The sequence below is a fragment of the Poecilia mexicana genome, unplaced genomic scaffold (assembly GCF_051168715.1).
Source record: "Poecilia mexicana isolate PSO_F unplaced genomic scaffold, ASM5116871v1 scaffold_12, whole genome shotgun sequence".
Classification (NCBI taxonomy): Eukaryota; Metazoa; Chordata; class Actinopteri; order Cyprinodontiformes; family Poeciliidae; genus Poecilia; species Poecilia mexicana.
In genome coordinates this window covers 24,799,415-24,824,297 of record NW_028263381.1, presented here as the reverse complement: position 1 = coordinate 24,824,297, position 24,883 = coordinate 24,799,415, and the positions used below count along the sequence as shown (strand labels likewise).

The 24,883-nt window shown below is 43.0% G+C and overlaps 1 protein-coding gene across 1 annotated transcript; it reads right to left on the bottom strand.

The window, feature by feature from the left end:
• Positions 1-24: 24 nt before the first annotated feature.
• Positions 25-23,069, bottom strand: LOC148156255 (uncharacterized). Its single transcript, XM_088011377.1, has 12 exons — positions 22,674-23,069; positions 20,609-20,728; positions 19,176-19,254; positions 18,787-19,015; positions 16,850-18,647; positions 15,411-15,584; positions 13,501-13,734; positions 12,829-12,930; positions 12,203-12,451; positions 10,859-11,032; positions 1,204-1,259; positions 25-1,056 (listed from the first exon to the last, which is right to left on the bottom strand). The coding sequence occupies exons 1-12, from the start codon at positions 22,760-22,762 to the stop codon at positions 524-526; spliced, it is 3,837 nt and encodes a 1,278-aa protein (XP_087867503.1). The 5' UTR covers positions 22,763-23,069; the 3' UTR covers positions 25-523.
• Between the last annotated feature and the right edge of the window lie 1,814 nt (positions 23,070-24,883).

Sequence of the window (24,883 nt, the reverse complement as noted above, 5' to 3'; positions counted from 1 at the left end):
AAATTCATGTGTGACATATTGGGCTTTAATCTTTTGTTTGAAATCTGAATGTTGGTGAGAGAAATCGGTTCTTGTGTGGTGTGTCGCTCTTGCCGTGTGGCTGGACACCACACGGCATGATCGAACCTGATCAAACTGTTATACCTAAGATTTCTTTGTCGGTTAGTCTGTGGTCTCTCAGGTGTTGAAAATGGGCCAACAATTCTAAATTGTGCAGAGTGGGCTGGGCATTACACTAAGCACCGGAGTTGAGCCTTTTTTCATCCAGTCATCAACAGGAAGAAAAAAGGTCAGGAAGAAACGATAAAGCCAATCAATTAAAATAAGGTCGATAACTTCAATTTATCTTGCGAGTAACTGATTTGTTGTTTATTGCAACAGGCCTAATCGTGTAGAAGAGTTTCACCATGAAACAGTTTGGACCCATAAAAGATATGCTTCTGAATAAAACAGTTTTGTAGAGTGAGAGCAGTGACAGAGTTTTTCTAACAGGAGGAAAATCTTCCGACGCTTTAGACTTAACTCAGCACAGAAACACTGAGGAACCAGACCTCCCGAATCCAAATCCAGGAATCAGAGGTTCAGTGAATGTGGTGTTGAAGGTGTGGAGGAGGATCAGTGAGTCAGAGGAGACTCTGTAGAAGGACAGAATGCCAGCAGGACAGTCCACATACACTGATACTCTGTTAGAGACGGAGGAGGAGGAGGAGGAGGAGAGACGAGTTCGTCTGTTATCATGCCAGACAGAGAAACCATCATCATGAGAGCAGCTCAGACTCCAGGAATGATCATTATATCCAAACCTACAGTTTGTGGTGTTTCCTTTCCTCTCAATTTTTCTGAAGCTCACTGATATACTAACATCTCCTCTCCACTCAACCTCCCAGTAACAGCGACCAGTCAGACCAGTTCTACACAGCAGCTGATTCCAGTCATCAAATCTGTCTGGATGATCAGGATATGACTGAAGCTCCTCACATGTCACCTTCCTGTTGTCTTCAGACAGTTTGAGCTCTCTGTTCATTGTATTTGTGTCGATGGTGAGTTGACAGGAATCTGATGGAGAGAACAAACACAATCCAGCTGCAATTATTGATCATTTATTGATCTTTGATGATGAACCTGAATGAGTGATGTGACAGTTTGAAGATGGTTGAATGTGAACTGCTTTGTTGTCATGAATCAGATGAAAAACACACTTACACCTTGTCAGTCTCCACGGACCTGGTGTCAAGAATGGGCCTCCAGCAGGCTCCACCCTGAAAGGAGGAGGGGGGTCAGACCATCAGTCTCTTTCAGCAGCAAACATGGACATTACATGTCTCTCAGACACACATTGTCCTCCACTGAGACAGGAACAGTTTGGACACCTGAGCTGTGATGATGATGCTTATGATCCTTTCACTCCAGACCACTCAGTCACGGCGCTAACTGTGTCTTTTGTTTTTCAGCCTGTTGGACCACTTGGCTGCGGTCAATCACATTGTGAGGAGTTTTTCATCTTTTGTTGTGCTAGGTGGGTTCAGACAGTGAATTTGTTGTTATATATAAAAATGTTTGAGTGTTTTGACTGTTAATTGATGTAGCAGTTGTCTGTTATTTTACTGTTTATTGCTGTTGGTGTTATTTTTGATTGATTCATTGAATAAGAATGTTTTGTTTTGGTTTTGAAAGTTTGTTAACCGTTGTAAGTGTTGTTTAAAATATACGATCACATCTTAAAAAAAAAAAAAAGAAATAAAGAATTCTGAGGAGCGCTGGTGGAGCCTGTCGGACCACTTGGCTGCAGTCAATCACATTGTGAGGAGTTTTTCATCTTTTGTTGTGCTAGGTGACCAACAACACAATCAAAAGAGTTACACTGGTGCCTTGACTCTGTGATTCCTGATCAGCTTGATGCTGTTCGCCCGGGTTGCCTCTTGGGTACTACTCTTGGTTACCTCTCCAAGACGTGTCAAGACACCTGAGCCACAAGGTTAAAGGACTGAAGGCAGAATATTGGCTTCATTGCCAATAAGTGACTGATTTTTTTTATTTGAGCCTGTTTTATTTTCAGTCTTCCATTTTGAAATGGCAGAGAAATTCCAACCAAATGTTAAAAATGTGAACAGTCAACCCTCCTTTGGGAGAGGCAGAGGTGTAATGGGTCTCACTTTTCAGTCAGGTGTGGCAGTTGGGTCAGACTTTTGTGCCTCACCCATGTTACCTGCAAGTAATAGGCCTCAGGGATTAGCTTTCTATCCAGCTGAGACACCTATAGGGCAGATGTCGTTTGGGGGCCCGAGCCACTCTACATCTACTGGCCATGACTTACACTTATTAACCTGTCTGTCACAAGAGGACCCAAATTTGGGTCCTCTCGTGACAGGGGTGTCAAACTCCAGTCCTCAAGGGCCTCTGTCCTGCAACTTTTAGATGCGCCTCTGCTGCACCACACCTGAAAAGAATAATTAGGTCATTAGCAAGGCTCAGGAGAACCGATCTACACAGGGAGGAGGTAATTAAGCCATTTCATTCCACTGTTTTTTACCTGTGGCACATCTAAACACTGCAGGACAGCGGCCCTTGAGGACTGGAGTTTGAGACCCCTGTCATTGTGAATGACAACCTGAGACCAACAGGTTAAGTGACATGATTTATCAGTTAGGTTCACAGATTGGAGAGTCCATTGCAAATAAACTTTGTTCTTCTGGTGTTGCTAGGGAAAAAGAAACCCAAAATGCCTCCTGTTTGAAACAAGATGGTGCCCATATTGAAGACACTTCTGTCTTTGATAGTCAAAAATGCAACATCATCGTAACATCAGAAACAGCACCTCCAATTTTTAGAGGTGAAAACACTGACAAATATACTGTTACTGAGTGGGTTGAAATGATGAGAGGTTACCTTAGAAGGCAGAACTATGATAGTTCCACTCAAGCAGAGGAGATTATGGGGAGGCTAATGGGCAGAGCCAGAGATGTGGTTAAGATTGGTCTTAAAAGTAACCCTGGTTTAAATGCTACATGCTCCCCAGATGTGATTTATAACATGCTGATACAATACTTCAGTCACACATCCTCCTGCCTGCCGCTGCAAGACTTCTACTCCACACTGCCATTTCAAAAAGAGGATGCGTTTGACTATTGGATTCGGCTCAACAAAGCTGCAGATATGGCTGAAGAAGGTTTAAAGCGTCAAGGAAAACAAACTGATAATAGGAGCAGTGAAATTGCTAAAATGTTTGTAAAACACTGCCCTGATTCAGAACTGGCTTCAGTATTTAAGTACAAGCAAATACATGAATGGACCTCAAAAGACATCCAGGAGAGGCTAGATGAGCACCAGAGAGAGTGTGTGTCCAGGATCAAAATACCAATCCACAAACCATCTGCAACCCCACTGTTCTGCTATGACACACACATTGAATCCCAAGTCCCTGGTGGTGCACACAGATCAAATAATGTTTTGTGCTCTTACAATGTACAACCTGCCTCTGAGGCGCCACCAAATTCATGTTCCCCTGTGATGGTACAGAACCAGCAGCTGGCCGCTACATTAGATTCCCCTTCTCCACAGTCTTACCTCCCTGTCCTGCAACCTGCAAAGCAGCACTGCCAGTTCTCACAAGTGCAGTGTCAACCTTTTGCTCCAGTCCCACAAAGTCAGCAGCTCAGTCTCCCACAAGAAGGAGCCATGCTTGGAGAGATGATGTCTATGCTCAGGCAGGTCCTTGATAAAGTTCAGGTTGGTGGCCAGGTATCATCTGCTCGTCACAAGCGCACATGGGGTCGATCCAGACCTGTTATAAACTGTCGCATATGCAATGATGACAAGCACATGACAGAAGCTCACTGCCGTTCAGACCGCCTTTGTTTCACATGTTTCAGTCCTGACCACACAAGGCGGTCTTGCCCAAACAGAGCTGTCCCAACAGACAATGTGCAGGGAAACTAAGCGACCTATGCCCGGAGGGAGGCCGCATGGGTCAAAGTGATTCCTCCCACATATTTGATGCTGCTGAACTGTATCAAAATATTCAAAGACTAAATGAGTCTGAAAATATAATTATACAAGACACACAAAAAGTCAAGAAAAGTGACAGTTTATTCTACACAAATGTCAAAGTTAATGAGAAATTAATTCTTGGTGCCATGCTAGATAGTGGTTCAATGGCATGCTCATTGAGCGACGTAGCCCTACAGTCACTGATTAACGCCGGTGTTGTAATCTCTCACCAGGAGGCCACTGACATTGTATTTGTAGGATGTGGTGGTTCCAGAGTAAGACCGACTTCAATAGTAGATCTAAACATGGAGATCTATGGATGCCAGTTGTCAGTCCCCACCTTTGTTGTGAAAAAACCAACAGACTGATCTGCTTCTGGGCTCCAATGTCATCAGGCGACTGTTACATCTATTAAAGAAAGACTCCTCTAACTGGGCAGCAGTTTCCACACCTCGCAAAGGTCTCCCAGAACTCGAGGAGTTCCTCTCCCTTCTTGCTGGCCTGGACCGTTGGTCTGGAGAGAATGTCCCAGACAAAGTTGGCACGGTGAGATGTAACACAGCTGTTACACTGGAAGCTGGCACTGAGTATCTTGTATGGGGCAAACTTCCCAAGGGCACAAAGTTGTCACCTGGTTTGACTGTGATGTCTGAGCCTACATCGTCACATTCCGCTCCCCGTGGCATTTTGGTGGCGAGAGCTGTAATACCGCTCTGGGGAGACGGGTTAGTCCCTCTCAAGATTTTAAATGCTTCCAGTGGTCCTGTCACCATACGCAAGAACGCTAGACTGGCTGATATATACACCTGCCTTGCTATGGAGGACCTAGATATACAAGATGTAACATGCTCATATCAAACCACCTCTGTCAAACACACTAATGTTGATTATGCAATAGAAAACAATGACAATATACAGGAAAAACTGAGAAGTGCTGGTCTAGGGGATCTGGACCTACAGTCTTGTGATGTGTCAGATGATTGGCAGAGAAAGCTGGCAGATCTGGTGATCAGTTATGAGGATGTCTTCTCTCGCCACCACTTAGACTGTGGAGAAGCAAAAGAATTTATACACAGGATCCGGCTCACTGATGAAAGACCGTTTTGGCTGCCCTATATCCGCCGCGTGCCTCCTGCTGAGTATCAGAAGCTCCGTCAAGTCCTGAATGAGATGGAGGAGAAAGAAATTATACGAAAATCGACAAGTGAATTTGCCTCACCTCTTGTTCTCGTTTGGAAAAATAACGGTGACTTACGGATTTGCACAGACTTCAGATGGCTCAACAGACGGACCCTGAAGGATGCTCATCCCCTACCATATAAGGCTGACTGCTTGGCTGCCTTGGGAGGAAACATGTTCTTCAGCACAATGGACCTCACGTCTGGCTTTTACAACATGCCACTCCATGAAGATGACCGTAAATACTCCGCCTTTACGACACCCATGGGGTTGTATGAATACAACAGACTTCCCCAAGGCCTGTGCAACAGCCCAGCCAGTTTTATGAGGATGATGACCTCAATATTCGGTGACCAGAACTTTCTCAGCCTGCTATGTTACCTCGATGATTTGCTGGTGTTTGGACCATCTGAGGAAGTAGCTCTCGAGAGGTTGGAGATGGTGTTTGGTCATCTCCGTTACCATAACCTCAAACTGGCTCCAAAGAAATGCTGGTTGCTGAGAAGATCTGTGAAGTTTCTTGGTCACATAATTGACAAGTCTGGTGTTTCTACAGATCCTTCTAAAGTAGAGTCCATCAGCAAACATGCTCACTACAGATCTCATGGAGCCAGATGGTATCACTCCATCTCATTCCCGCATTCGATCATTTCTCGGCATGGTCAACTACTACCAACATTTCATTCCAAACTATTCTGCAATTGCCAGACCACTGTTTGACCTACTGGCTGGTGCAAAACAGAAACGCAAACCAAAGATACTCACCAAGCGAAAACTCCAGTTGCGCAAATTGACTCCAGCTGATTGGACAGACGAGCATGTCTCTGCATTCATGGAGCTTAAAGCAGCTTTGGTTAACTCCGTAATTCTGGCCCACCCAGACTTTAACCGCCCATTTGTCCTGTCTACTGATGCATCGCTAGATGGTTTGGGTGCAGTCCTCTCACAAGTTCAGGAGGGTGAAAGTGTGGCTCGTCCAATAGCATGTGCTAGCAAGTCTCTCACACGTGCTCAAAAGAAATATCCAGCCCACCGTCTCGAGTTTTTAGCGCTGAAATGGTCGGTGTGCGACAAATTTAGCCACTGGCTAAAAGGGCATGTATTTACAGTGTGGACAGACAACAACCCACTCACCCACATTCTCACAAAGCCACATCTGGACACCTGTGAACAGCGATGGGTGGCAAAGCTGGCTTCTTACGTCTTTGATATTAAATATATTCCTGGCTCTAAAAATGTGGTGGCAGATGCCTTAAGTCGCCATCCCTTCGTCAAATCTGCTGTGGGAAGGAGACTGTTGCAGAGCCCATACAGCCAGCTACTTAATGAGGCCCTCCCTGTTTCACCTGGTTCAGTACAGGAGGCTTTCAGACAGTCAAATGTCAAAGACCAGGACTCCAACATGTTGCACTCACCTGACAGCACAAAATTTCAGTCCTTCACAAAAGAGGATGTTCATGCTCTTCTTGAGACACAGAGTGCATGGGAGTCTGCTGTTAGAGTACGAGCTGTTGACACCCTTGAACATCTGCCCCAACTGATCCTCCCATCTCAAGATGATCAACCTATGTTTGCAGAAAATGTATTGAGAGAAAAACAGCATAACGATCCTGTGTTATCAAGAGTGTTACATTATGTTGACCGTGGCCATCGTCCGTCAAGAAGAGAAAGATCGAATGAACAAACAATGGTCATTAAGTACCTCAAACACTGGGAGAAGTTTGTTGTGTCCAATGACATCCTCTATAGACTATCTAAAGACCAAGTTTCCCGTAAGAGACGCTACCAGTTCGTGGTCCCCGATTCCCTCAAGTCTGACGTTCTCAAAGGGATTCACGACAACGCTGGTCATCAAGGGCAGTTCAGAAGTTTGGCTATTGCTCATCAGAGGTTCTTCTGGCCCCATATTGACCGTGATATCAAAGAGTATGTTCGTCAGTGTCCCAGATGTGTCGTCGCAAAGTCCCCTGATCCAGATGGTCGAGCACCTCTTGAGAGTATAAAAACATCTGCACCACTGGAGATTGTGTGTATAGACTTTTGGACCACGGAGGATTCTAACAGATCCATTGATGTACTGGTTGTAACTGACCATTTTACACGGCTCGCTCAGGCCTTTCCTTGCCGTGACCAATCTGCAAAACAAGTGGCAAGGCAGCTTTGGGACAAGTACTTTTGCATCTATGGTTTCCCTGAGAAAATCCATTCTGACCAAGGTCCATCCTTTGAAAGTCAGCTCATAAGCGAACTGTTGAAAGTTCCTGGTGTGAGAAAATCCCATACGACCCCCTACCATCCAATGGGTAATGGCAGCGTGGAACGTTTCAACAGAACCCTGGGAAACATGATAAGAGCACTTGCACCAGATGCAAAACAGAATTGGTCAAAACAACTTCAGACATTGACCTTCATGTACAACTGCACAGTCCATGAAACCACAGGCTATGCCCCTTTTTATCTGATGTATGGGAGAGTGCCACGCCTCCCTATTGATGTGCTTTTCAAGAACATCCTCCAAGATCCTGAAATTTGTGGACAAGTATGTACTGTCCCTGACTAAAGATCTTCAAGAAGAAGCTCAAAATCATGCTAACAAGGAACAAGATCGACAGGCTGGTCTCTACAATCGCCATACTAAAGGGAAATCTATTGGGGTCGGCGACCGTATTTTAGTATCAAACAAGCGTGAAAGAGGCAAACGCAAAACTGCTGACCGCTGGGAGTCTACAGTGTACACCGTTGTGGGCATGAACCCTACAACTCACACATACCAAATAAAACACCCCACCACCGGTCAAGTTCGAGTTGTGCATCCTAACCTCTTGATGCTAGTGAACTTCTTGCCTGTTGATACATCCGGTGAGCCTGTCGACTCTGCTGCCGTCACACCTGAAAGCTCTGACATTAACACTATTTCAGATGCCCTGGGATCAGTCATACAGGAAAATGATTCAAAAATCAGAACACAAGAATGGGTCAGCTCCCTATCTGATAAGCCCCATGATGTTACCCCGTGAATAACTTTGTTGGAGACGTTGTCTCTACAGCACAGGCAGACGGGGGATCTCCATTGGTCCCTAGTGAGATGGACTGTGACAATAATTCCTCAGATGCTTCAGTTGACACACAGAGTTTTTGTCCACACACTTCACTAGTTGCTCAGTCTGTTACTGACACTGAGCCTGACACTACTTACACAGTTAGAACCCGTGTTGGTAGAATAGTCAAGCCTGTCAATAGACTGATCCAGGTGATGACCAACATGGCTGCTAATGATGAGGCCAGTCAGCTTTTTGACAGGGTTTCTAACTCAGTGTTTCAAATGTTCCAGCAAAGACATTTATAGTAATAGGTTATTTTCTAATCTGACTTTTCCTTGTCCTGAGTTTTGTTTTGTTTTTGTAGTGTATATTACCATTGTTGGTACAGTTCCAGGGTTATGGACTGACCTCTTTTAGTTTTGGGCATGGATTATGTGGAATGTAGGCTGCATCCTGCTTCCAGGAGCTGGCAAGGAAATAAGGCGCCATTTTCTTGCCACTTCATCCTTTGTAAAGGATACTACTTCAGTTGGACCTTGTATATTCATGACAGCCAATTCATGTGATTTATTTATTCATTTATTTTCCATTATGGTGATAATTATACACTTTAATCATTTTGGTCAAAATTCAGCAGGGGTGAGTGTAACAGAGAGAAGAGCTCGTGTGTCTGTGTGAGTTTTGATCGAAATGATTATAGTGATGGTTGTATGTATTTTTGATTTTGTTTGGAGCCACCTAGTGGTGTGATGAGTGACTGCATGCAACGGGTCCGTCAGGCACTCTCGCGGCTTCCTCCACCAGAATTCTGAGGAGCGCTGGTGGAGGTAGGTGCGAGAGAGGCAGCTCTTCACTTCTTTTTTTACTTAGGGTCATATTTTTCTAGTTCAACTATTAACAAGGTACTGTAAGAATATTTAACATCTATAAATATAATTTGTAAAGTTTTCTTGTGGTTGGGCTGGAGAAATGTGACCCTATGAGTGGGAGCTGCGCCGGTTGGTGTTCATGGCTGACCACTCAGTCACGGCGCTAACTGTGTCTTTTATTTTTCAGCCTGTTGGACCACTTGGCTGCGGTCAATCACATTGTGAGGAGTTTTTCATCTTTTGTTGTGCTAGGTGGGTTCAGGCTGTGAATTTGTTGTTATATATAAAAATGTTTGAGTGTTTTGACTGTTAATTGATGTAGCAGTTGTCTGTTATTTTACTGTTTATTGCTGTTGATGTTATTTTTGATTGATTCATTGAATAAGAATGTTTTTTTTTTAATATTTGTTAACCGTTGTAAGTGTTGTTTAAACTATACGATCACATCTTAAAAAAAAAAAAAAAAAAAAAAAAAAAAGAAATAAAGAATTCTGAGGAGCGCTGGTGGAGCCTGTTGGACCACTTGGCTGCAGTCAATCACATTGTGAGGAGTTTTTCATCTTTTGTTGTGCTAGGTGACCAACAACACAATCAGAAGAGTTACACCAGGCTTAAAACATGTCTAGTGAGGCAACAATATTTTTTCAAGAAAGCAACCAAAGAGAATACTTCATCAGTCGAATGTAACTATAAGGTTAGTGAGATGATTGCTAATGCAGGAAAAGCATTCACAGAGGGAGAGTTTGTAAAAAATCCATATTACAGGCTGCAAGTATAGTTTGTCCAGAAGAGAAAAGTCAGTTCGGCAACATCAGCCTTTCTGCCAACGCAGTAGTAGAGCGCATTTCTGACCTGTCAAGTGACATTTATCATCAACTGTGTGAGAAAGCCAGATGTTTTCATGTATATTCAGTTGCTCTTGATGAGAGTGCAGACATAACGGACACTGCTCAGCTCACAATTTATGTCCGTGGTGTTGATTGCAATTTTGAAGTGACAAAGGAGTTGCTCAGAGTAATTCCAATGCATGGGCAGACCACTGCTCATGAAATATTTTTCCAGCTGTGTGATCCCATTGAGAATGCTGGTTTGCCATGGGATAGGTTTGTTGGAATAACAACCGACAGAGCACCATATATATGACGGGGAGGAAAAATGGACTGGTGGCACTTGTTCAGAGAGGAGGAGGGTGTAGAAGAGGCCACTGCTCTGTACTGCATTATTCATCAGCAGGCCCTTTGCAGCAAATGCCTGAAGTGTGACAATGTGATGTCTGCTGTAGTGAAATGCATCAACCACATCAGATCCAGGGGCTTGAAGCACAGGAGGTTCCATACTTTTTTAGAGGAAATGGTGTCAGAATATGAAGATCTGCTCTATTTCACCGAGGTACGTTGGCTCAGCAGGAGAAATGTTATGCATTATATTTGGCCCCCTGCTGCTCTGACTATCATGTCCTTGTGGTTTCAGTAGACTGGTTGGTTTCCCAGGTTCATTCAGCAACATATGAAAGATTAATACAGTTTAAATGGGCTGCAGTTTGCAAAGTTACAAAGAAAAAATTGACAGCAGTACTTTGAGTAATGTAGCCTGTCATGAGATAGAAAGAGATTCAGAATGTCAAGTCATATTTTTATCATGTTATTAATTCATTTATAAATGTCATGGCTCTAAACTAAATATGAATTATCAAAATATATATTTATCTTCATACTAAATGTTTCCCATTCAGTCTGATTTGACTGCAGACCTTCTCTGCTCCTGCAGCAGGTTCCTCCATACCTGAGAGCTTCCAGTCTCCAGTCTGGATCCTTCAGTCCAGCCGACAGCAGCTTCACTCCTGAGTCTCCTGGATGATTGTAGCTCAGGTCCAACTCTTTCAGATGGGAGGGGTTAAAGGTCAGAGCTGAGGCCAGAGAAGCACAGCCTTCCTCTGAGACCAAACAGCCTGATAAGCTGCAGACACACAATTCATCACATGATGAGAAGATGAGAACATTGAGGTAGAGCCCAAGGTCTGAACTGGACATTTTCATGAGTGGTAGTAGTCTGTATTTTCACATGTGTCATATATGATTTTACAGGAGCCAAGCCCACATAAGCTTATAAGACACCATAGAACATATACAAATAGACAGACATAAATATTATTTTTTCATAGCGTGGTGGTTTGAGGTGGTGAGGAGAGACGCTGAGACCCAGGTTATGATGAATAAAGTGATGTTTAATGACGGAAGCTCAACAGTCCAATACAGGCGGCACGGCGGAGAAGTTAGCACGCAGCTAATTACCGGTAGCACTGATACACTAAAAACTGGAAACTAGAGCTGATGCTATCCAGGACTTAGAAGTTCTACTGGAGCGTCAAACAAGGAGTGACATACACACGACGTTAGACCTCAGACAAGGACCCGACAAGAGACAGAGACAACCGGTGGACATAAATACACACGGGGTAATCAAGGGAAAGAGACACACCTGGGAGACAATCAACGGGGAACAATCAACGGGGAAGACGCAGAGACAGAGACTCACAGGGAAAAGGATAACAATAAGCACAGAAACAACTCAAAAATAAACACACAGAAACACGGATCATGACATCTTTAAACAAAAAGCATCCTCTTTCTAAGGTGGCAGGCCTTCAAGATAAACTGTGCTAAATAAAACAAAGAATACTTAAATAATGCATTTTATCCTCATAAGAAGAAAACACTCAACTTGCTATTAACATGAAATGATAATAAAACTGTTTCATTTTGTATGTAATAAAAATCAACATTTGTCATTTGTAGGATGGATGAGAAATTCTAACAGCTATTTGGAGGAAGGATAAGCAATAATGCTCCTTTGTGCACCTAGGACACAGCAATCCATCAAGTGTTCAGAGTTTCACCATCAGTGGAAGCCTGACCACTGCTTTTCTAATTATTTCTCTTCTTGGCTCTTTCAGCCTATAGTAAATTCAACTAGTCATGTTTATGTGTTGAGACTTAGCATGGTTTGCCATGTCACAGTAAGATATCTGTTAATATTATAATCTGTTACTGAAATAATAATTACATAATCTCTTGACAGCAGATAATGGACAGAAATCTGGTTTCACCAGGAATGAGAACATTTTACCTGAGAGTTTCCAGGTTGCAGTTTGGACTCTTCAGTCCGGCAGAGAGAAGCTTCACTCCTGAATCCTGCAGGTTGTTGTTACTCAGGTCCAGTTCTCTGAGACTGGAGGACTGGGAGCTGAGAACTGAGGACAGAGCTTCACAGCTTCTCTCTGAGAGGTTACAGTCACTCAGTCTGAGGAGACAGGGAGGAAAATCTGTTATTAATCGATCAAATGTCCAGTCAACAACTGTCTTCTTGGAAAGAGTCCTGAGGAATCACATGCAGAAAAACAATCCCAAAACATGCCCACCTCACTGGGACGATAATGAACCCCTCCAGTGGGTGAAAGGCAGCCAGGCTAACCCTATAAAACCTAATCAAGGTTTTTGGAGATGACCAGGAGGCTGCTGCACATATGGCCTCCAGAGTGACCCAGTCATAGCGACCCATGATGCACTAATGCTCCTGGTGGAATGGGACCGCACACCAGCAGGAGGTTGGTGGGCCTGTAGAAAGTATGCTTGTTTCACCACATCCACAATCCAACGTACAAGACACTGTCTGGAAAGGGCCTGCCCCTTCTGGGGCCCCGCATAGCAAACAAACAGATTATCAGACTGCCACAGAGAAGCTGTGAGTCTGACATATGCTTCCAGTGCCCGAACAGGGCAGAGAGGCTCATCAGGCCCATCTGCATCAAAGCGAGCAAGCTGGAGGGGCACAGAGTGGCTCGCAGATGAGGCCACCTTAGGAAGAAATGCCACGTCAGGCCAAAGAGTAACGCCAGAACCAGCTGGGTTCCAAAGGCAACAGGACTCGTGAACAGACAATGCATGTAGTTCACCCACCTGCTTCGCCGAAGCCATGGCAAGGAGAAGAGCAGTTTTTTTGTCTGTTTGTTTGTTTTTTTTACAAATGCTCAAGGCTAACCTCTGCCAAGGGCTCAAATGGGGGAGATCGCAGCGAAGTGAGGATGAGAGAGAGTTTCCACACAGGTACGACATGGTGTATGGGAGGGTCCAAGCGTCAGGCACCGCTCAGAAACAAAGAAACGTCTTTGTTATGGCCTATTGTATTCACCACTACATGCCAACAAGAGATGGCAACCGCATAAACTTTCAGAGTGAACGGAGACCGACCTTGAGAAAGCAGTGCTTGAAGGAAGGTTAAAATAACTGAAATAGAACAGTGTACAGGATCCTCATGTCTAGCATGACACCAACTGCTAAAAAACCTTCCACTTATGAGTTTACACCAGTCACATGGAAGGGGCCCTGGTGTTGTATCCCCTACGTCTCTGTCATACTCTGTCATACTCTGAGAAGGAAATGCCGGGCCTCGTAGTGGCCAAACCCAGAGCTGGAGGCAACTGGGATTGGGATGCAGGATCCGATCCCCCAGCTCTGACAGAAGGTCCTTCCTGTAGGGAAGAGGCATTGGAGAGCTGCAACAGAGCCTGTGCAGCAGTGGAAACCAGGTTCTCCCTGGCCACAAGGGGGCCACTAGAAGGACCTGATGTCCCTCCTGAAGGACTCTCAGAATTGTTGGGCCTATCATCAGAAGTGGCGGAAAAGCATAGAGCAGCACTCGGCCAGTGCATCCAGACCCAGGGAACTGGCACTGTTTGCCAGGGAGAACCAAAGGGGGCAATGTCTTGTCTCTCGGAACGCAAATGGGTCCAGAGCTGCAATGCCACATTTCTCGAGCAGTGCTTTCATCTGCTCCAACTCAGAAGTAAGATGGGCCACCTGCCCAGGTAGGCCCTCCAAATCCCTGGAGCTCTTCTTGGTCCTCTTATGTGGAGGCTCCATAGCCTCAGGAGCCATACGCTTCACAGGCTGGCTGGCACCTTGAAAGTCAGCCAAGCGAGCAGTACGCAAGGACAAGGGCAGAACAGAACAATTAGGGCAGGCCACATCAGTCAAGGCCTCCTTTAGGTGATCTGGCCCCAAACAAGAGGGACACAGATCATGCCCATCCTCCAACTGGAGAGGGGTCAAACAGACTCTGCAACCTGGCACGTCCAGCATCTTATGCTCACAAGACAAGGTCAGGTTGAGCTGAAATCGCATTCGACACTTAGTCGATGAGCGAATGGACCAAGGAACCCAGACGAGCAGAAAATGCCACCAGGTGTTCCCGAGCAGAGAAAAAAGCTACAAGGAACACTACGACTACCGTAGCACAGTTGCAATATTTAATGAGGCAAGCCGAATATGGCTGCACAATGTTAGCAAAAAGCAAGCCACAAAACGGCTGCAATTAAGCTAAATATAGGCGAGCCGAACACAGCTGCACAACAAAAGAGCAAAACCTGAAAAAAAACAGCTGTGATTAAACAAATGTAGGCAAGCCGAAAGGGCTCCAAAACGTAAAACAAAAAGCAAGCCAAAGCGGCTACGCTAATAAGACAAGCCAACATGGTGGCACAATATAAAGAAAAAGCAATGCCAAAAAACGGCTGCAATACAATCAACTAAAGGCAATCTGAACGTGGCTGCCAGCCACAGTACAAGCCGCGGCTAAGGAACAAGCTGGTTGGAGTTGGCTAACACCGTACCACCAGCAACAGGAACATCGACGTGGGAAGCAAACGCGCTGCCGCTTCCGTCAATTAAATAGAGAAAAACAACTTACCAATCGAAGAACAAAGTTGTATCAATGTAGAACTTACATTGATACAACATTTAACTAATGGATAAATTGTTGCCACTTCTTTCTTAGTTTTGTTTTCTATTGTTTATTTCCTTTTAACTCTTCTTCCAGTTTCTTTTTAAAGTCTGTTTGGCTGTGAACACAACAGCTTGACCTCAGTCACATGAAATAAGTCTAGATTTTGCTATAATTTTTATTTTTATTTACTTGGGATTTGACAAGAAAATCCTCGCAGCTCCGACCGTAGTCTTGAGGCTACCAGCGACAAGCAATAATCAAATTCTTACCACCTATTAAATCTGCATGTGAGAAGATGAAAAGGGACTGAGCTGTCATTGTCACATGACAATATAGACTTACCGGTGTCACCGGGGGTCACACGTGACCATGTTGGTATAAGATTCTCGACTTGTGCATGCGCAAAAGTGATCATTCAGTGCTTTAAGCACCGCCTCTGGCAATAAGTAGGGATGAAATAGAACTAAATTTATTTCTGAAATACTAATTAAATAATCTCTGACAGCAGGTAAAGGACAGAAATCTGGATTCCCCAGCATTGAGGACATTGTACCTGAGAGTTTCCAGGTTGCAGTTTGGACTCTTCAGTCCAGCAGAGAGAAGCTTCACTCCTGAATCCTGCAGGTTGTTGTTACTCAGGTCCAGTTCTCTGAGACTGGAGGACTGGGAGCTGAGAACTGAGGACAGAGCTTCACAGCTTCTCTCTGAGAGGTTACAGTCACTCAGTCTGAGGAGACAAGGAGGAAAATCTGGAAATTCATGAACAATTACTTTTTTCTTTTCATTCAACAATATTCTTAGACTTAGTGAAGAAAATGTCATATTTTTCACAATTTTATACCTTTATTGTGAATGTGTTCATTCTTTATTTGTTCCTCCAGTTTATTTGAAGGGGGGTGAATAAAACTGTCATGACACTGTCATAAACATGACATAACATCTGTCATGACCATGAATAAGCCTTCATGAATATTTATGACTGTTGTCATAAAGCATCATTTGGTAAATTATGACACTTTTAATACAAAGTTGACATTATTCAAATTGTCTTTGTTATGACAACTTGACATTAACCAGGAAATCATTACTGTTTAAACTTTACCTTTAATAACATAACGTTACCTAATTTTTTAAAGTGCAATCAGTAATACTTTTATAACAAATTTATATCAGTAATGATTTCTTGGTTAATGTCAAGTTGTCATAACAAAGACATTTTAAATAATGTCAACTTTGTATTAAAAGTGTCATAATTTACCGAATGACACTTTATGACAACAGTCATGAATATTTATGAAGGCTTATTGATGTTCATGACAGGTGTTATGTCATGTTTATGACAGTGTCATGTCAGTCTTATTCACCCCCTTCAAATAGTGTTACCAAGACGATTAAATTCTATAATAAACTGATTTAATCCACTGTCAGTTTAAACAGAGAGAAGTGGATTTCTGTTGCTTGAACATGTAACATCATGAATAGTCACAGATGAGAGCCAGTGTCTCCTCTACTCATCACCAGCTAGGAACCGACATTTAGAAAACAATGCACCAATAATAAACTAACAAAACATTGTATCATAACCACTATGTGTGTTTTACTTTAAACAAATTAGGTAAAAGGTAAATATATGTGTTTTGAGGACAGTTTCAGAGTCATGTAAAATATTCCACTATGAAAGCTGATTTTTGGCAGCATCATGCATTGTTTTAGGTGTGACTGTGATGTGCAATTAAAAAAGGGTGTGTGTGTCGCAGCGCTGCCACCAGAGAGAGAGTTTCAGACAATCAGATCCATACAGTGGGAGGAATGCCTTTACAGATGTTGATGCAAACTGAGTACAATATTTTATCTGATACATGAGACAGAATGCTCGTGATGAAATTGTTAGCTCTACTTTAAATCAAGCTGAATATTACAACATGACTCAATATTTACTTGATCTTTAATAGATTTCAATAAAAAACATACAGTACCAATGTGTGTCCTTACAGAGCTTTGTTGGAGGCTTTAACCACTGGCAGCAGCCTCAGAAGAGCCTCCTCTGAAGCAGAGTATTTCTTCAGGTCAAACACATCCAGATCTTTTCCTGATGACACTAAGATGAAGACCAGAGCTGACCACTGAGCAGGAGACAGTTTATCTGTGGAGAGACTTCCTGAACTCAGAGACTGTTGGATCTCCTCCACTAGAGAACGATCATTCAGTTCAATCAGACAGTGGAACAGATTGATGCTTTTCTCTGCAGACACATTCTCACTGATCTTCTCCTTGATGTACTGAACTGTTTCCTGATTGGTCTGTGAGCTACTTCCTGTCTGTGTCAGCAGACCTTGTAGGAGTCTCTGATTGGTCTGCAGTGAAAGTCCCAGGAGGAAACGGAGGAACAAGTCCAGGTGTCCATTTGGACTCTGTAAGGCCTGGTCAACAGCTCTCTGATGGACAGACTTTAGTTTAGGTTTATTGTTATTAAATAATGAAAACATTTTAGATGTTTGTGTTTCTTCCATCTGGTTGACTCCAGAGTTGATGAAGGTCAGATGAACATGAAGAGCAGCCAGAAACTCCTGAACACTCAGATGGACGAAGCAGAACACCTTGTCCTGGCACAGCCCTCTCTCCTCTCTAAAGATCTGTGTGAACACTCCTGAGTACACTGAGGCTGCTCTGATATCGATGCCACACTCTGTCAGGTCTGATCCATAGAAGATCAGGTTTCCTTTCTGCAGCTGATCAAAAGCCAGTTTTCCTAGAGATTTGATCATCTTCTTGCTTTTTTGACTCCAGTGTGGATCTGTTTCAGCTCCTCCATCATACTTGACCTTCTTCACTTTGGTCTGAACCACCAGGAAGTGGATGTACATGTCAGTCAGGGTTCTGGGCAGCTCTCCTCCCTCTCTGGTCTCCAACAGATCCTCCAGAACTGTAGCAGTGATCCAGCAGAAGACTGGGATGTGGCACATGATGTGGAGGGTTCGTGACGTCTTCATGTGGGAGATGATCCTGCTGGCCTGCTGCTCATCTCTGAATCTCTTCCTGAAGTACTCCTCCTTCTGGGGGTCATTGAACCCTCTGACCTCTGTCACCATGCCAACACACTGAGGAGGGATCTGATTGGCTGCTGCAGGTCGTGTGGTTATCCAGAGCAGAGCAGAGGGAAGCAGGTTCCCCCTGATGAGGTTGGTCAGCAGAACATCCACTGAGCTGGACTCTGTAACATCAGTCAGGATCTTCTTGTTGTGGAAGTCCAGAGGAAGTCGACTCTCATCCAAGCCATCAAAGATGAACAGAACCTGGAAGTGTTCAAAGCTGCAGATTTCTTTGGTTTCAGTAAAGAAGTGATGAACAAGTTCCACCAAGCTGAACTTTTTCTCTCTCAGCACATTCAGCTCTCTGAAGGTGAATGGAAATATGAAGTGGATGTTCTGGTGGGCTTTGTCTTCAGCCCAGTCCAGAGTGAACTTCTGTGTTAAGACTGTTTTCCCAATGCCAGCCACTCCCTTTGTCATCACTGTTCTGATTGGTTGATCTCTTCCAGGTGGGACTTTAAAGATGTCTTCTTGTCTGATTGTTGTTTCTGGTCTGTGTGGTTTCCTGGATGCTGTTTCAATCTGTCTGACCTCATGTTCATCATTGACCTCTCCAGTCCCTCCCTCTGTGATGTAGAGCTCTGTGTAGATCTGGTTCAGAAGAGTTGGACTTCCTGCTTTAGCAATCCCCTCAAACACAGACTGGAACTTCTTCTTCAGACCAGATTTAAGTTGATGTTGACAAAGTGCAGCAAGACGTTCTAAAATAACACAAAAGTAAAAGAGATTAAACAAAAATACCTTCTGAAGATGATTTAAATAAATGTGATTCCATTTCTTCAGACATCAGTAAATGTGTCATTTATCCATCAGGTCAAATCTTTGTAGAAATCCTCTTACTGCTCTGCAGACGGTCAGCCAGCTCCTCCTGCTTCATCCTCCTCAGGAAGTTCAGTGTGATCTTCATCACTGCCTCTCTGCTGCATCTCCTCTGCTCTTCATCATCACCTCTCAACACCTCATCATCCTCTCTCTGACTCTCTGGGCATTGTGGGTAATCTGGACTCAGAACCTTCTGGATCTTCTTCAGCTCGTTCTTCACAAAAGTGACAATGTTTTCCTCCAGCAGCTGGAACAGAATAATAGATGAAGGAAACATCAGACTGAAATCATGGAGCCAAACACCAGATGGATGTTGGACAGACTGACTGTCCTCTGGTCTACAAAGTGCAGCATGGAGACGACTGTGAACAGAACCATGGAAAAGTAGTTGTTGTTCATGTACAGACCATAAATATGGAGTCCAGCTGTGTTTGATGCTGCTGGGCAGACAGACCACTGGGAACCTCTGAGCTCTGCTGGTCCACTCTGTGGAGGAACCAGGAACAATCAGGAAGGCAGGAAATATTCATCCAGCAATATTTACTAATAAAATAACTAAGAGTGTCACATTAAAGCAGAAAACAGAGCATCACATGAACACAATACAAAGAAGTTAGAAAGAGGAAGATGAACTACAAGGATGAAGACCAGTAACACCAGAATCACCAGTAGACATTTTAAAAAGTTGGTGCTGAACTTGGACTTCAAACTGTCCACACTGTCAGCAGATCTGATGCTGGTGGAGACAGAGTCCCAGAGCTTGGGGACAGTGGAAGTGAAGGCTCTGTCCACACAGGTCTTCAGGACAGTGTGGGACATCCATCAGGTTCTGATGACTGGATCTGAGGTGATGTGGACATGGAGGAGCTCTGAGATATGTGGGTGTGTCCATGTGGGATCCTCTCCTGGATGTTCTAGAGGATTTAAAATGGATCCTGTAGATCCTGGAAGCCAGTGAGCTCACATTATATCTGTCCACACAGAGACAATCAGAAGGTAAAGGTCCATGAAGTGATATCTGGATGTGAGCAGTGAACCAGATGATCCAAGTAAAGATTTAATGTTCCTGCTGATCCACTAAGAACCAGCAGAACCTCTGATGGTCCACATCAGCTCAGTCTGGTTGAGTTCCAGCAGATCTCACCAACCACATCATGAAGCTTTCCTTCCTGCTGAACTGATCTCACAATGCACACAGGAACCAGGTCCTGATGGACCAGACTGGTTTACCAGGTATTTCCCAGTGGCTGGTGGAAATGTGTCCCACTGTTAGTCTGACATGGAGCCAGGAAGCAGCAGAACATCATCATCATCACCCAGAGATGAAGATATGAAGGTGTTTTCATTAGAACAGAGCAGCTGGTTTAGATAATGGATCAAAACTCTGTAAATATAACTGGGAACATGTGAAACTACTGTGTTACACTGAGGTGTGGGAGGGGAAAAAATCAGCAAACCTGTCTGTACAATAATCAAAGATGGTTTACTATGCCTCCAACATCATAGCACATTTCAAAATGGCAGCTTTCCCATCAGACAGTCTCTGCTACAGCCAGCAGTCCACCTATATACTGGTTATCTTCACGTTCTCAATTTACCCCCAGCCAATGAAACTCCATCCATCACGGTTCCATCTATAAAAGATCTGGGTTTGAGGTGGGCCTCGTCCTTAGCAGGGTTCCAAGATGGCCACTACAAGGACACACCCAAACAGTAACAAACATTTCACAGACAAAGGATCATATACAACCGTTCTAGAATTCAAACATTACAGAAAATCTTATTGCTTCTTTACTTACTGGTTCAGTTTCTATGGTTACAGCAGTTAGAAACAGCTCACCTCTCTGATGATGGAGGTCCAGGAGATTTAAAGTTAATGGGTTCACCCTTTGACCAGTCGCTCTTAAAGGACACACAGCTGGGTTCTGGTTCTGGTTCTGGTTTGAGTCTCTGATGGATCCTGATAGAAAAAGTCAAGATTTTTCACGTGGCTCATTGTAAATTAAAAGAGCTGAGAGACATAATCACAGAATCAATTTGTTGTTCTAAATGATTCCCATCAGAACCGGTCCAATCCTCCAACATGTTCCTGATCATTGATCCTCCTGAATAAATTCCAGCCTTGTTTAAAGAGCAGAAAGATCTGATTCTCAGACAAACATGTTGGTTTAAATGACTGAGAGAAGTTTGATGATCTTAGTGTTGAGCTCTGACATGGAGAAGAACCAGGAGTCGTTTCCACTCTGACCATCCAAGGAGGATCTGATGGAGCTCCATTCAGAACCAGATGGTCAGTTAAGAGATAATGCAGGCCACTGCTAAATAAGATTCACATTAGATATTATTTATATTAACTGCAGAAATGGTTGATAGTCTGCCATGTTGGATGATGTTTGAACCTCAGAGGAAACTAGAATCATGAAATTCATAGAAACGTTTTACTTTCAGCTTCAATCTGTGTGTGGTCAGATTTAGAGAATGATCCAAATATCAACCTAAAGATTAAATCACTTCTGCCTTTGTGTCTCTGTTAATATGAATATTGAATATAATAAATGTGTCTGTTTCATTTGGAGAATTTAAGATGATGCAAAACAGAATAAAATGCAGTGAAATGTTTGTGGTTCAAATGTCATGTTAGGATAATATTTTATGTAAATGTATCCTGATTGTGGATTTTTTTTTGTTTTCTCATTTTTAATTTAGAGAATAGAGCAGAAAAATCTGTTGATTTGGGTTAAATATTTTGGTTCCTGTAATTCATCAGTAATAATTGTGGTCTCAATAACTTTCCAGTAGGGGGCAGTAACACTTGGTATCGTCTCTTGGCCACAATGACAGATATAAACAGTTACAGCAGTTAGAAACAGCTCACCTCTCTGATGGTGGAGATCCAGGAGATTTAAAGTCAATGAAGTCATCCTTTGACCTGTCGCTCTTAAAGGACACACAGCTGGGTTCTGGTTCTGGTTCTGGTCTGAGTCTCTGATGGATGCTGACAGAAATATGATGATTAAAACTTTATGTGAAGATTATTTTTGATGTGACTGAACTGTTTAAATCTGTTTTATTTGGAGAATTTAAGTTGATCCAAAACAGAATAAAAATTATGTTTCCTGATTGAGGATTTTCTTTGTTCCTTATGTATTATAAATTAGAGGTTGTTGCAGAAAAGATATTAATTCTGGTTAAATATTTTGTTTCCTGAAATTCCTCAGCAGTAATTATGGTCTCCATAACTGGCCAGTAGGGAGCAGTATCACTACATGAATGAATAGATCTCAATCTGTTAAATAGATGGATGTGTTAAAGCTCTAGGTACTGACTGGATCTAAACATACTTGTTTTATTCACTGAAGATCTTTCACTAATTTTTGTGATCTATTTCTCCAATGAAGTCCAACTTCAATGGACTTCATTCAAGTCATTGAAGTCCAGTGAAGTCAATGGTAAAACGTTCCTCATCATAAGGAACATGTTACTAATGTCATTGATGTACTACATATGAAAAGAAAATAACCTCAAATTCAGTCTAATGTTGTCATGGCAACAGAACCCAACAGAACTTGGTATTGTCACATGACCACAATGACAGAAAAACCCATCAGTTACAGCAGATAGAAACAGCTCACCTCTCTGATGGTGGAGATCCAGGAGACTTAAAAAGAATGGGTTCACCCTTTGACCAGTCGCTCTTAAAGGACACACAGCTGGGTCCTGGTTCTGGTTCTGGTCTGAGTCTCTGATGGATCCTGACAGAAACATGATGATTAAAACTGAATCTGTTCAGTCTGGATGAAGCAGCAAAGAGGAGCAGCAGCAGCTTCATCACCACGTCTGTTTTGGCCTGATATAGTGAACGCTGTGTGAAAAGGGCTGTGGACAGTTAGAGATGGTGACCTCACCTCTGACCTTTGCTCTGGCTCTCATCTTCCCCACACAGAGTGGTTTTAGAGGGAGGGACTCCCTCCTCTCTGTCCTCACACTGATCCATGCTGCTGAATTCACATCAGCTCACACACACTTTCTAGCTTCACCTGCAGAGGAAACACACATCATTCATCTGCACATCAACTCTGATCATCCTTTACATCATTAGTGCTGGAAAAAGATCAGCTGCTCCTCCTCTGATTGGCTCTTCTTCTCTGCTTCATATCAGTGTCAGGTGAATGCAGTCAGACAGCAGAGAGGCAGAGGAAGCTGCATCAGCTGCTGCACTTCTACTATCAGTCCACTAGATGGAGACATGGAGCAACATTTACATTCACTGATTCAACCTGCACTTCTACTATCAGTCCACTAGATGGAGACATAGAGCAACATTTACATTCACTGACGCACTGATTCACTCTGGCTGAACAGGAAGGATTTTCGTTAGTTAATTATTAATCTCTACAAATGGATTACCTTCTCCATCAAAGATTAACTATTATATTCTGACCAAATATAATATTATAATATTCTGACCAAATTTAACACATTTTAGTATTAACATTTTGTAATATGTAATATTTTATTTTGAAAGGAAGCAGCAGGAAACATTTGTGACCAGAGTTTGATTCCAGAAAATTAAAACATAAAGCGGTTTGTTGAGAGACGTGAACAAAGAAACATCAAGTGTTTATCATGATGTTTTATTCCAGTTCACCAATAATCCTGTAAATTATCCTTGAAACAGCAGAGAAATGAAACTCTCATGTTATTTTCATGCCGTCATGTGTAACATGGTGTTCTCCAAACACCAGAGATTAGAAACAAACAGGAAAGGTCAAGTAGGAAACAAACAAACTTACAGTTTGTTCAAACGATCCAAAGAGTTGAAGAACATCTGAATAACAAACAGTTGCACAACTGGATTGGAGCCACACTTTAGCTAGTGAATTCAAACTGAAAGTAAAGGTCATGGATGTCATGACGGTTATGTGACAGCTCAACAACAGGTGTTATGTCGTTTCAAGTTTCCCCATCAGATACTGTTGCCCCTGCGTCTCCTCGCTGCTCCGCTCTGCCCAGGCAGCAAACTACATGTGTGCTTGTTCAGCGCTCATAACAGTTTGCTGCATGGGCGGTGCAGAGCAGCGAGGAGACGCAGGAGGAGCAGTATCTGATGGGGAAAAGGAATCAATGTAACACCTGAAGTGGAAAAATTTCAGGTCTGCATTCTTATTTTTGTAGACATGTCTGTTTTATTTTCTTCTGAAGTATGCATGTAAGCAGTTTTCTAGGCAAACATAGTGCAAGAAGCAGGTGCATTTGAAAGGTCAGATAATGAAGGTGTTGTGGCCACTCTAGCATCAAATTAAAGTCCAAAAAACAAAAATGCCAGAGTAATCTTTCAGGAGGAGGTTTTCGACTCACTCAAATAAATAAAGAGCACTCGCTGAGACTTCTCTGATTTCAAACGTGTGTTTTCTTTACTTATAAAATAAAAATAATCTCTGAGTTGACTTCGTATACAAAATTTATATATAAACTTCTACCAATTTGTGGTAGAAAAACTGTTTAACTTCTCACTCCTTCACCAAATAATCAGATCAACCACATCAGCTGCTTCTGGTTGTTAATCACAGCAGGAGCCTAACTGTTTTTATGAGTAAAATCTTGGAAGCAGTGACTCACTCTCCATTTATCAGGATTTTCACTTTACGGTTATTCACCTGCTTGTCCTGTTTGTGTCTGTTCTGCTCATTTCACATAGATAAAGAAAGAAAATATTGTTTTCTTGTGCTTGATTTCAGTAACTAGCACAGTTTCCTGTCTAAAAAGATAATCCTTATCCTTACTATGTCATTGTTAGCATCTTTGACCCCCGATACAGAAAGCACGATGAGCAGCGGCACAGCCGTGGTGAACAGAGAACAGCTGAGTTTTTTTTGGATTAGCTGTCAAACGACATAAACCACAACATTTTTACTGCAAAAAGTCCTGCTCTAACAGAACAAACCTCTTAGATTCAAGTCATCACAGAAACACTGGGGAACCAGAACTGACCCAGAACCCAAATCCAGGAATCAGAGGTTCAGTGAATGTGGTGTTGAAGGTGTGGAGGAGGATCAGTGAGTCAGAGGAGACTCTGTAGAAGGACAGAATGCCAGCAGGACAGTCCACATACACT

Excerpts from the sequence above, each read along its gene's own strand:
- LOC148156255 (XM_088011377.1), bottom strand. The coding sequence starts at position 22,762 with ATGGATCAGTGTGAGGACAGAGAGGAGGGAGTCCCTCCCTCTAAAACC. Across the intron at positions 20,729-22,673 it reads AGCCAGAGCAAAGGTCAGAG|GATCCATCAGAGACTCAAAC; the intron begins GTGAGGTCACCA and ends TTTTTCTATCAG. Across the intron at positions 11,033-12,202 it reads TGCAACCTGGAAACTCTCAG|CTTATCAGGCTGTTTGGTCT; the intron begins GTAAAATGTTCT and ends GTGTGTCTGCAG.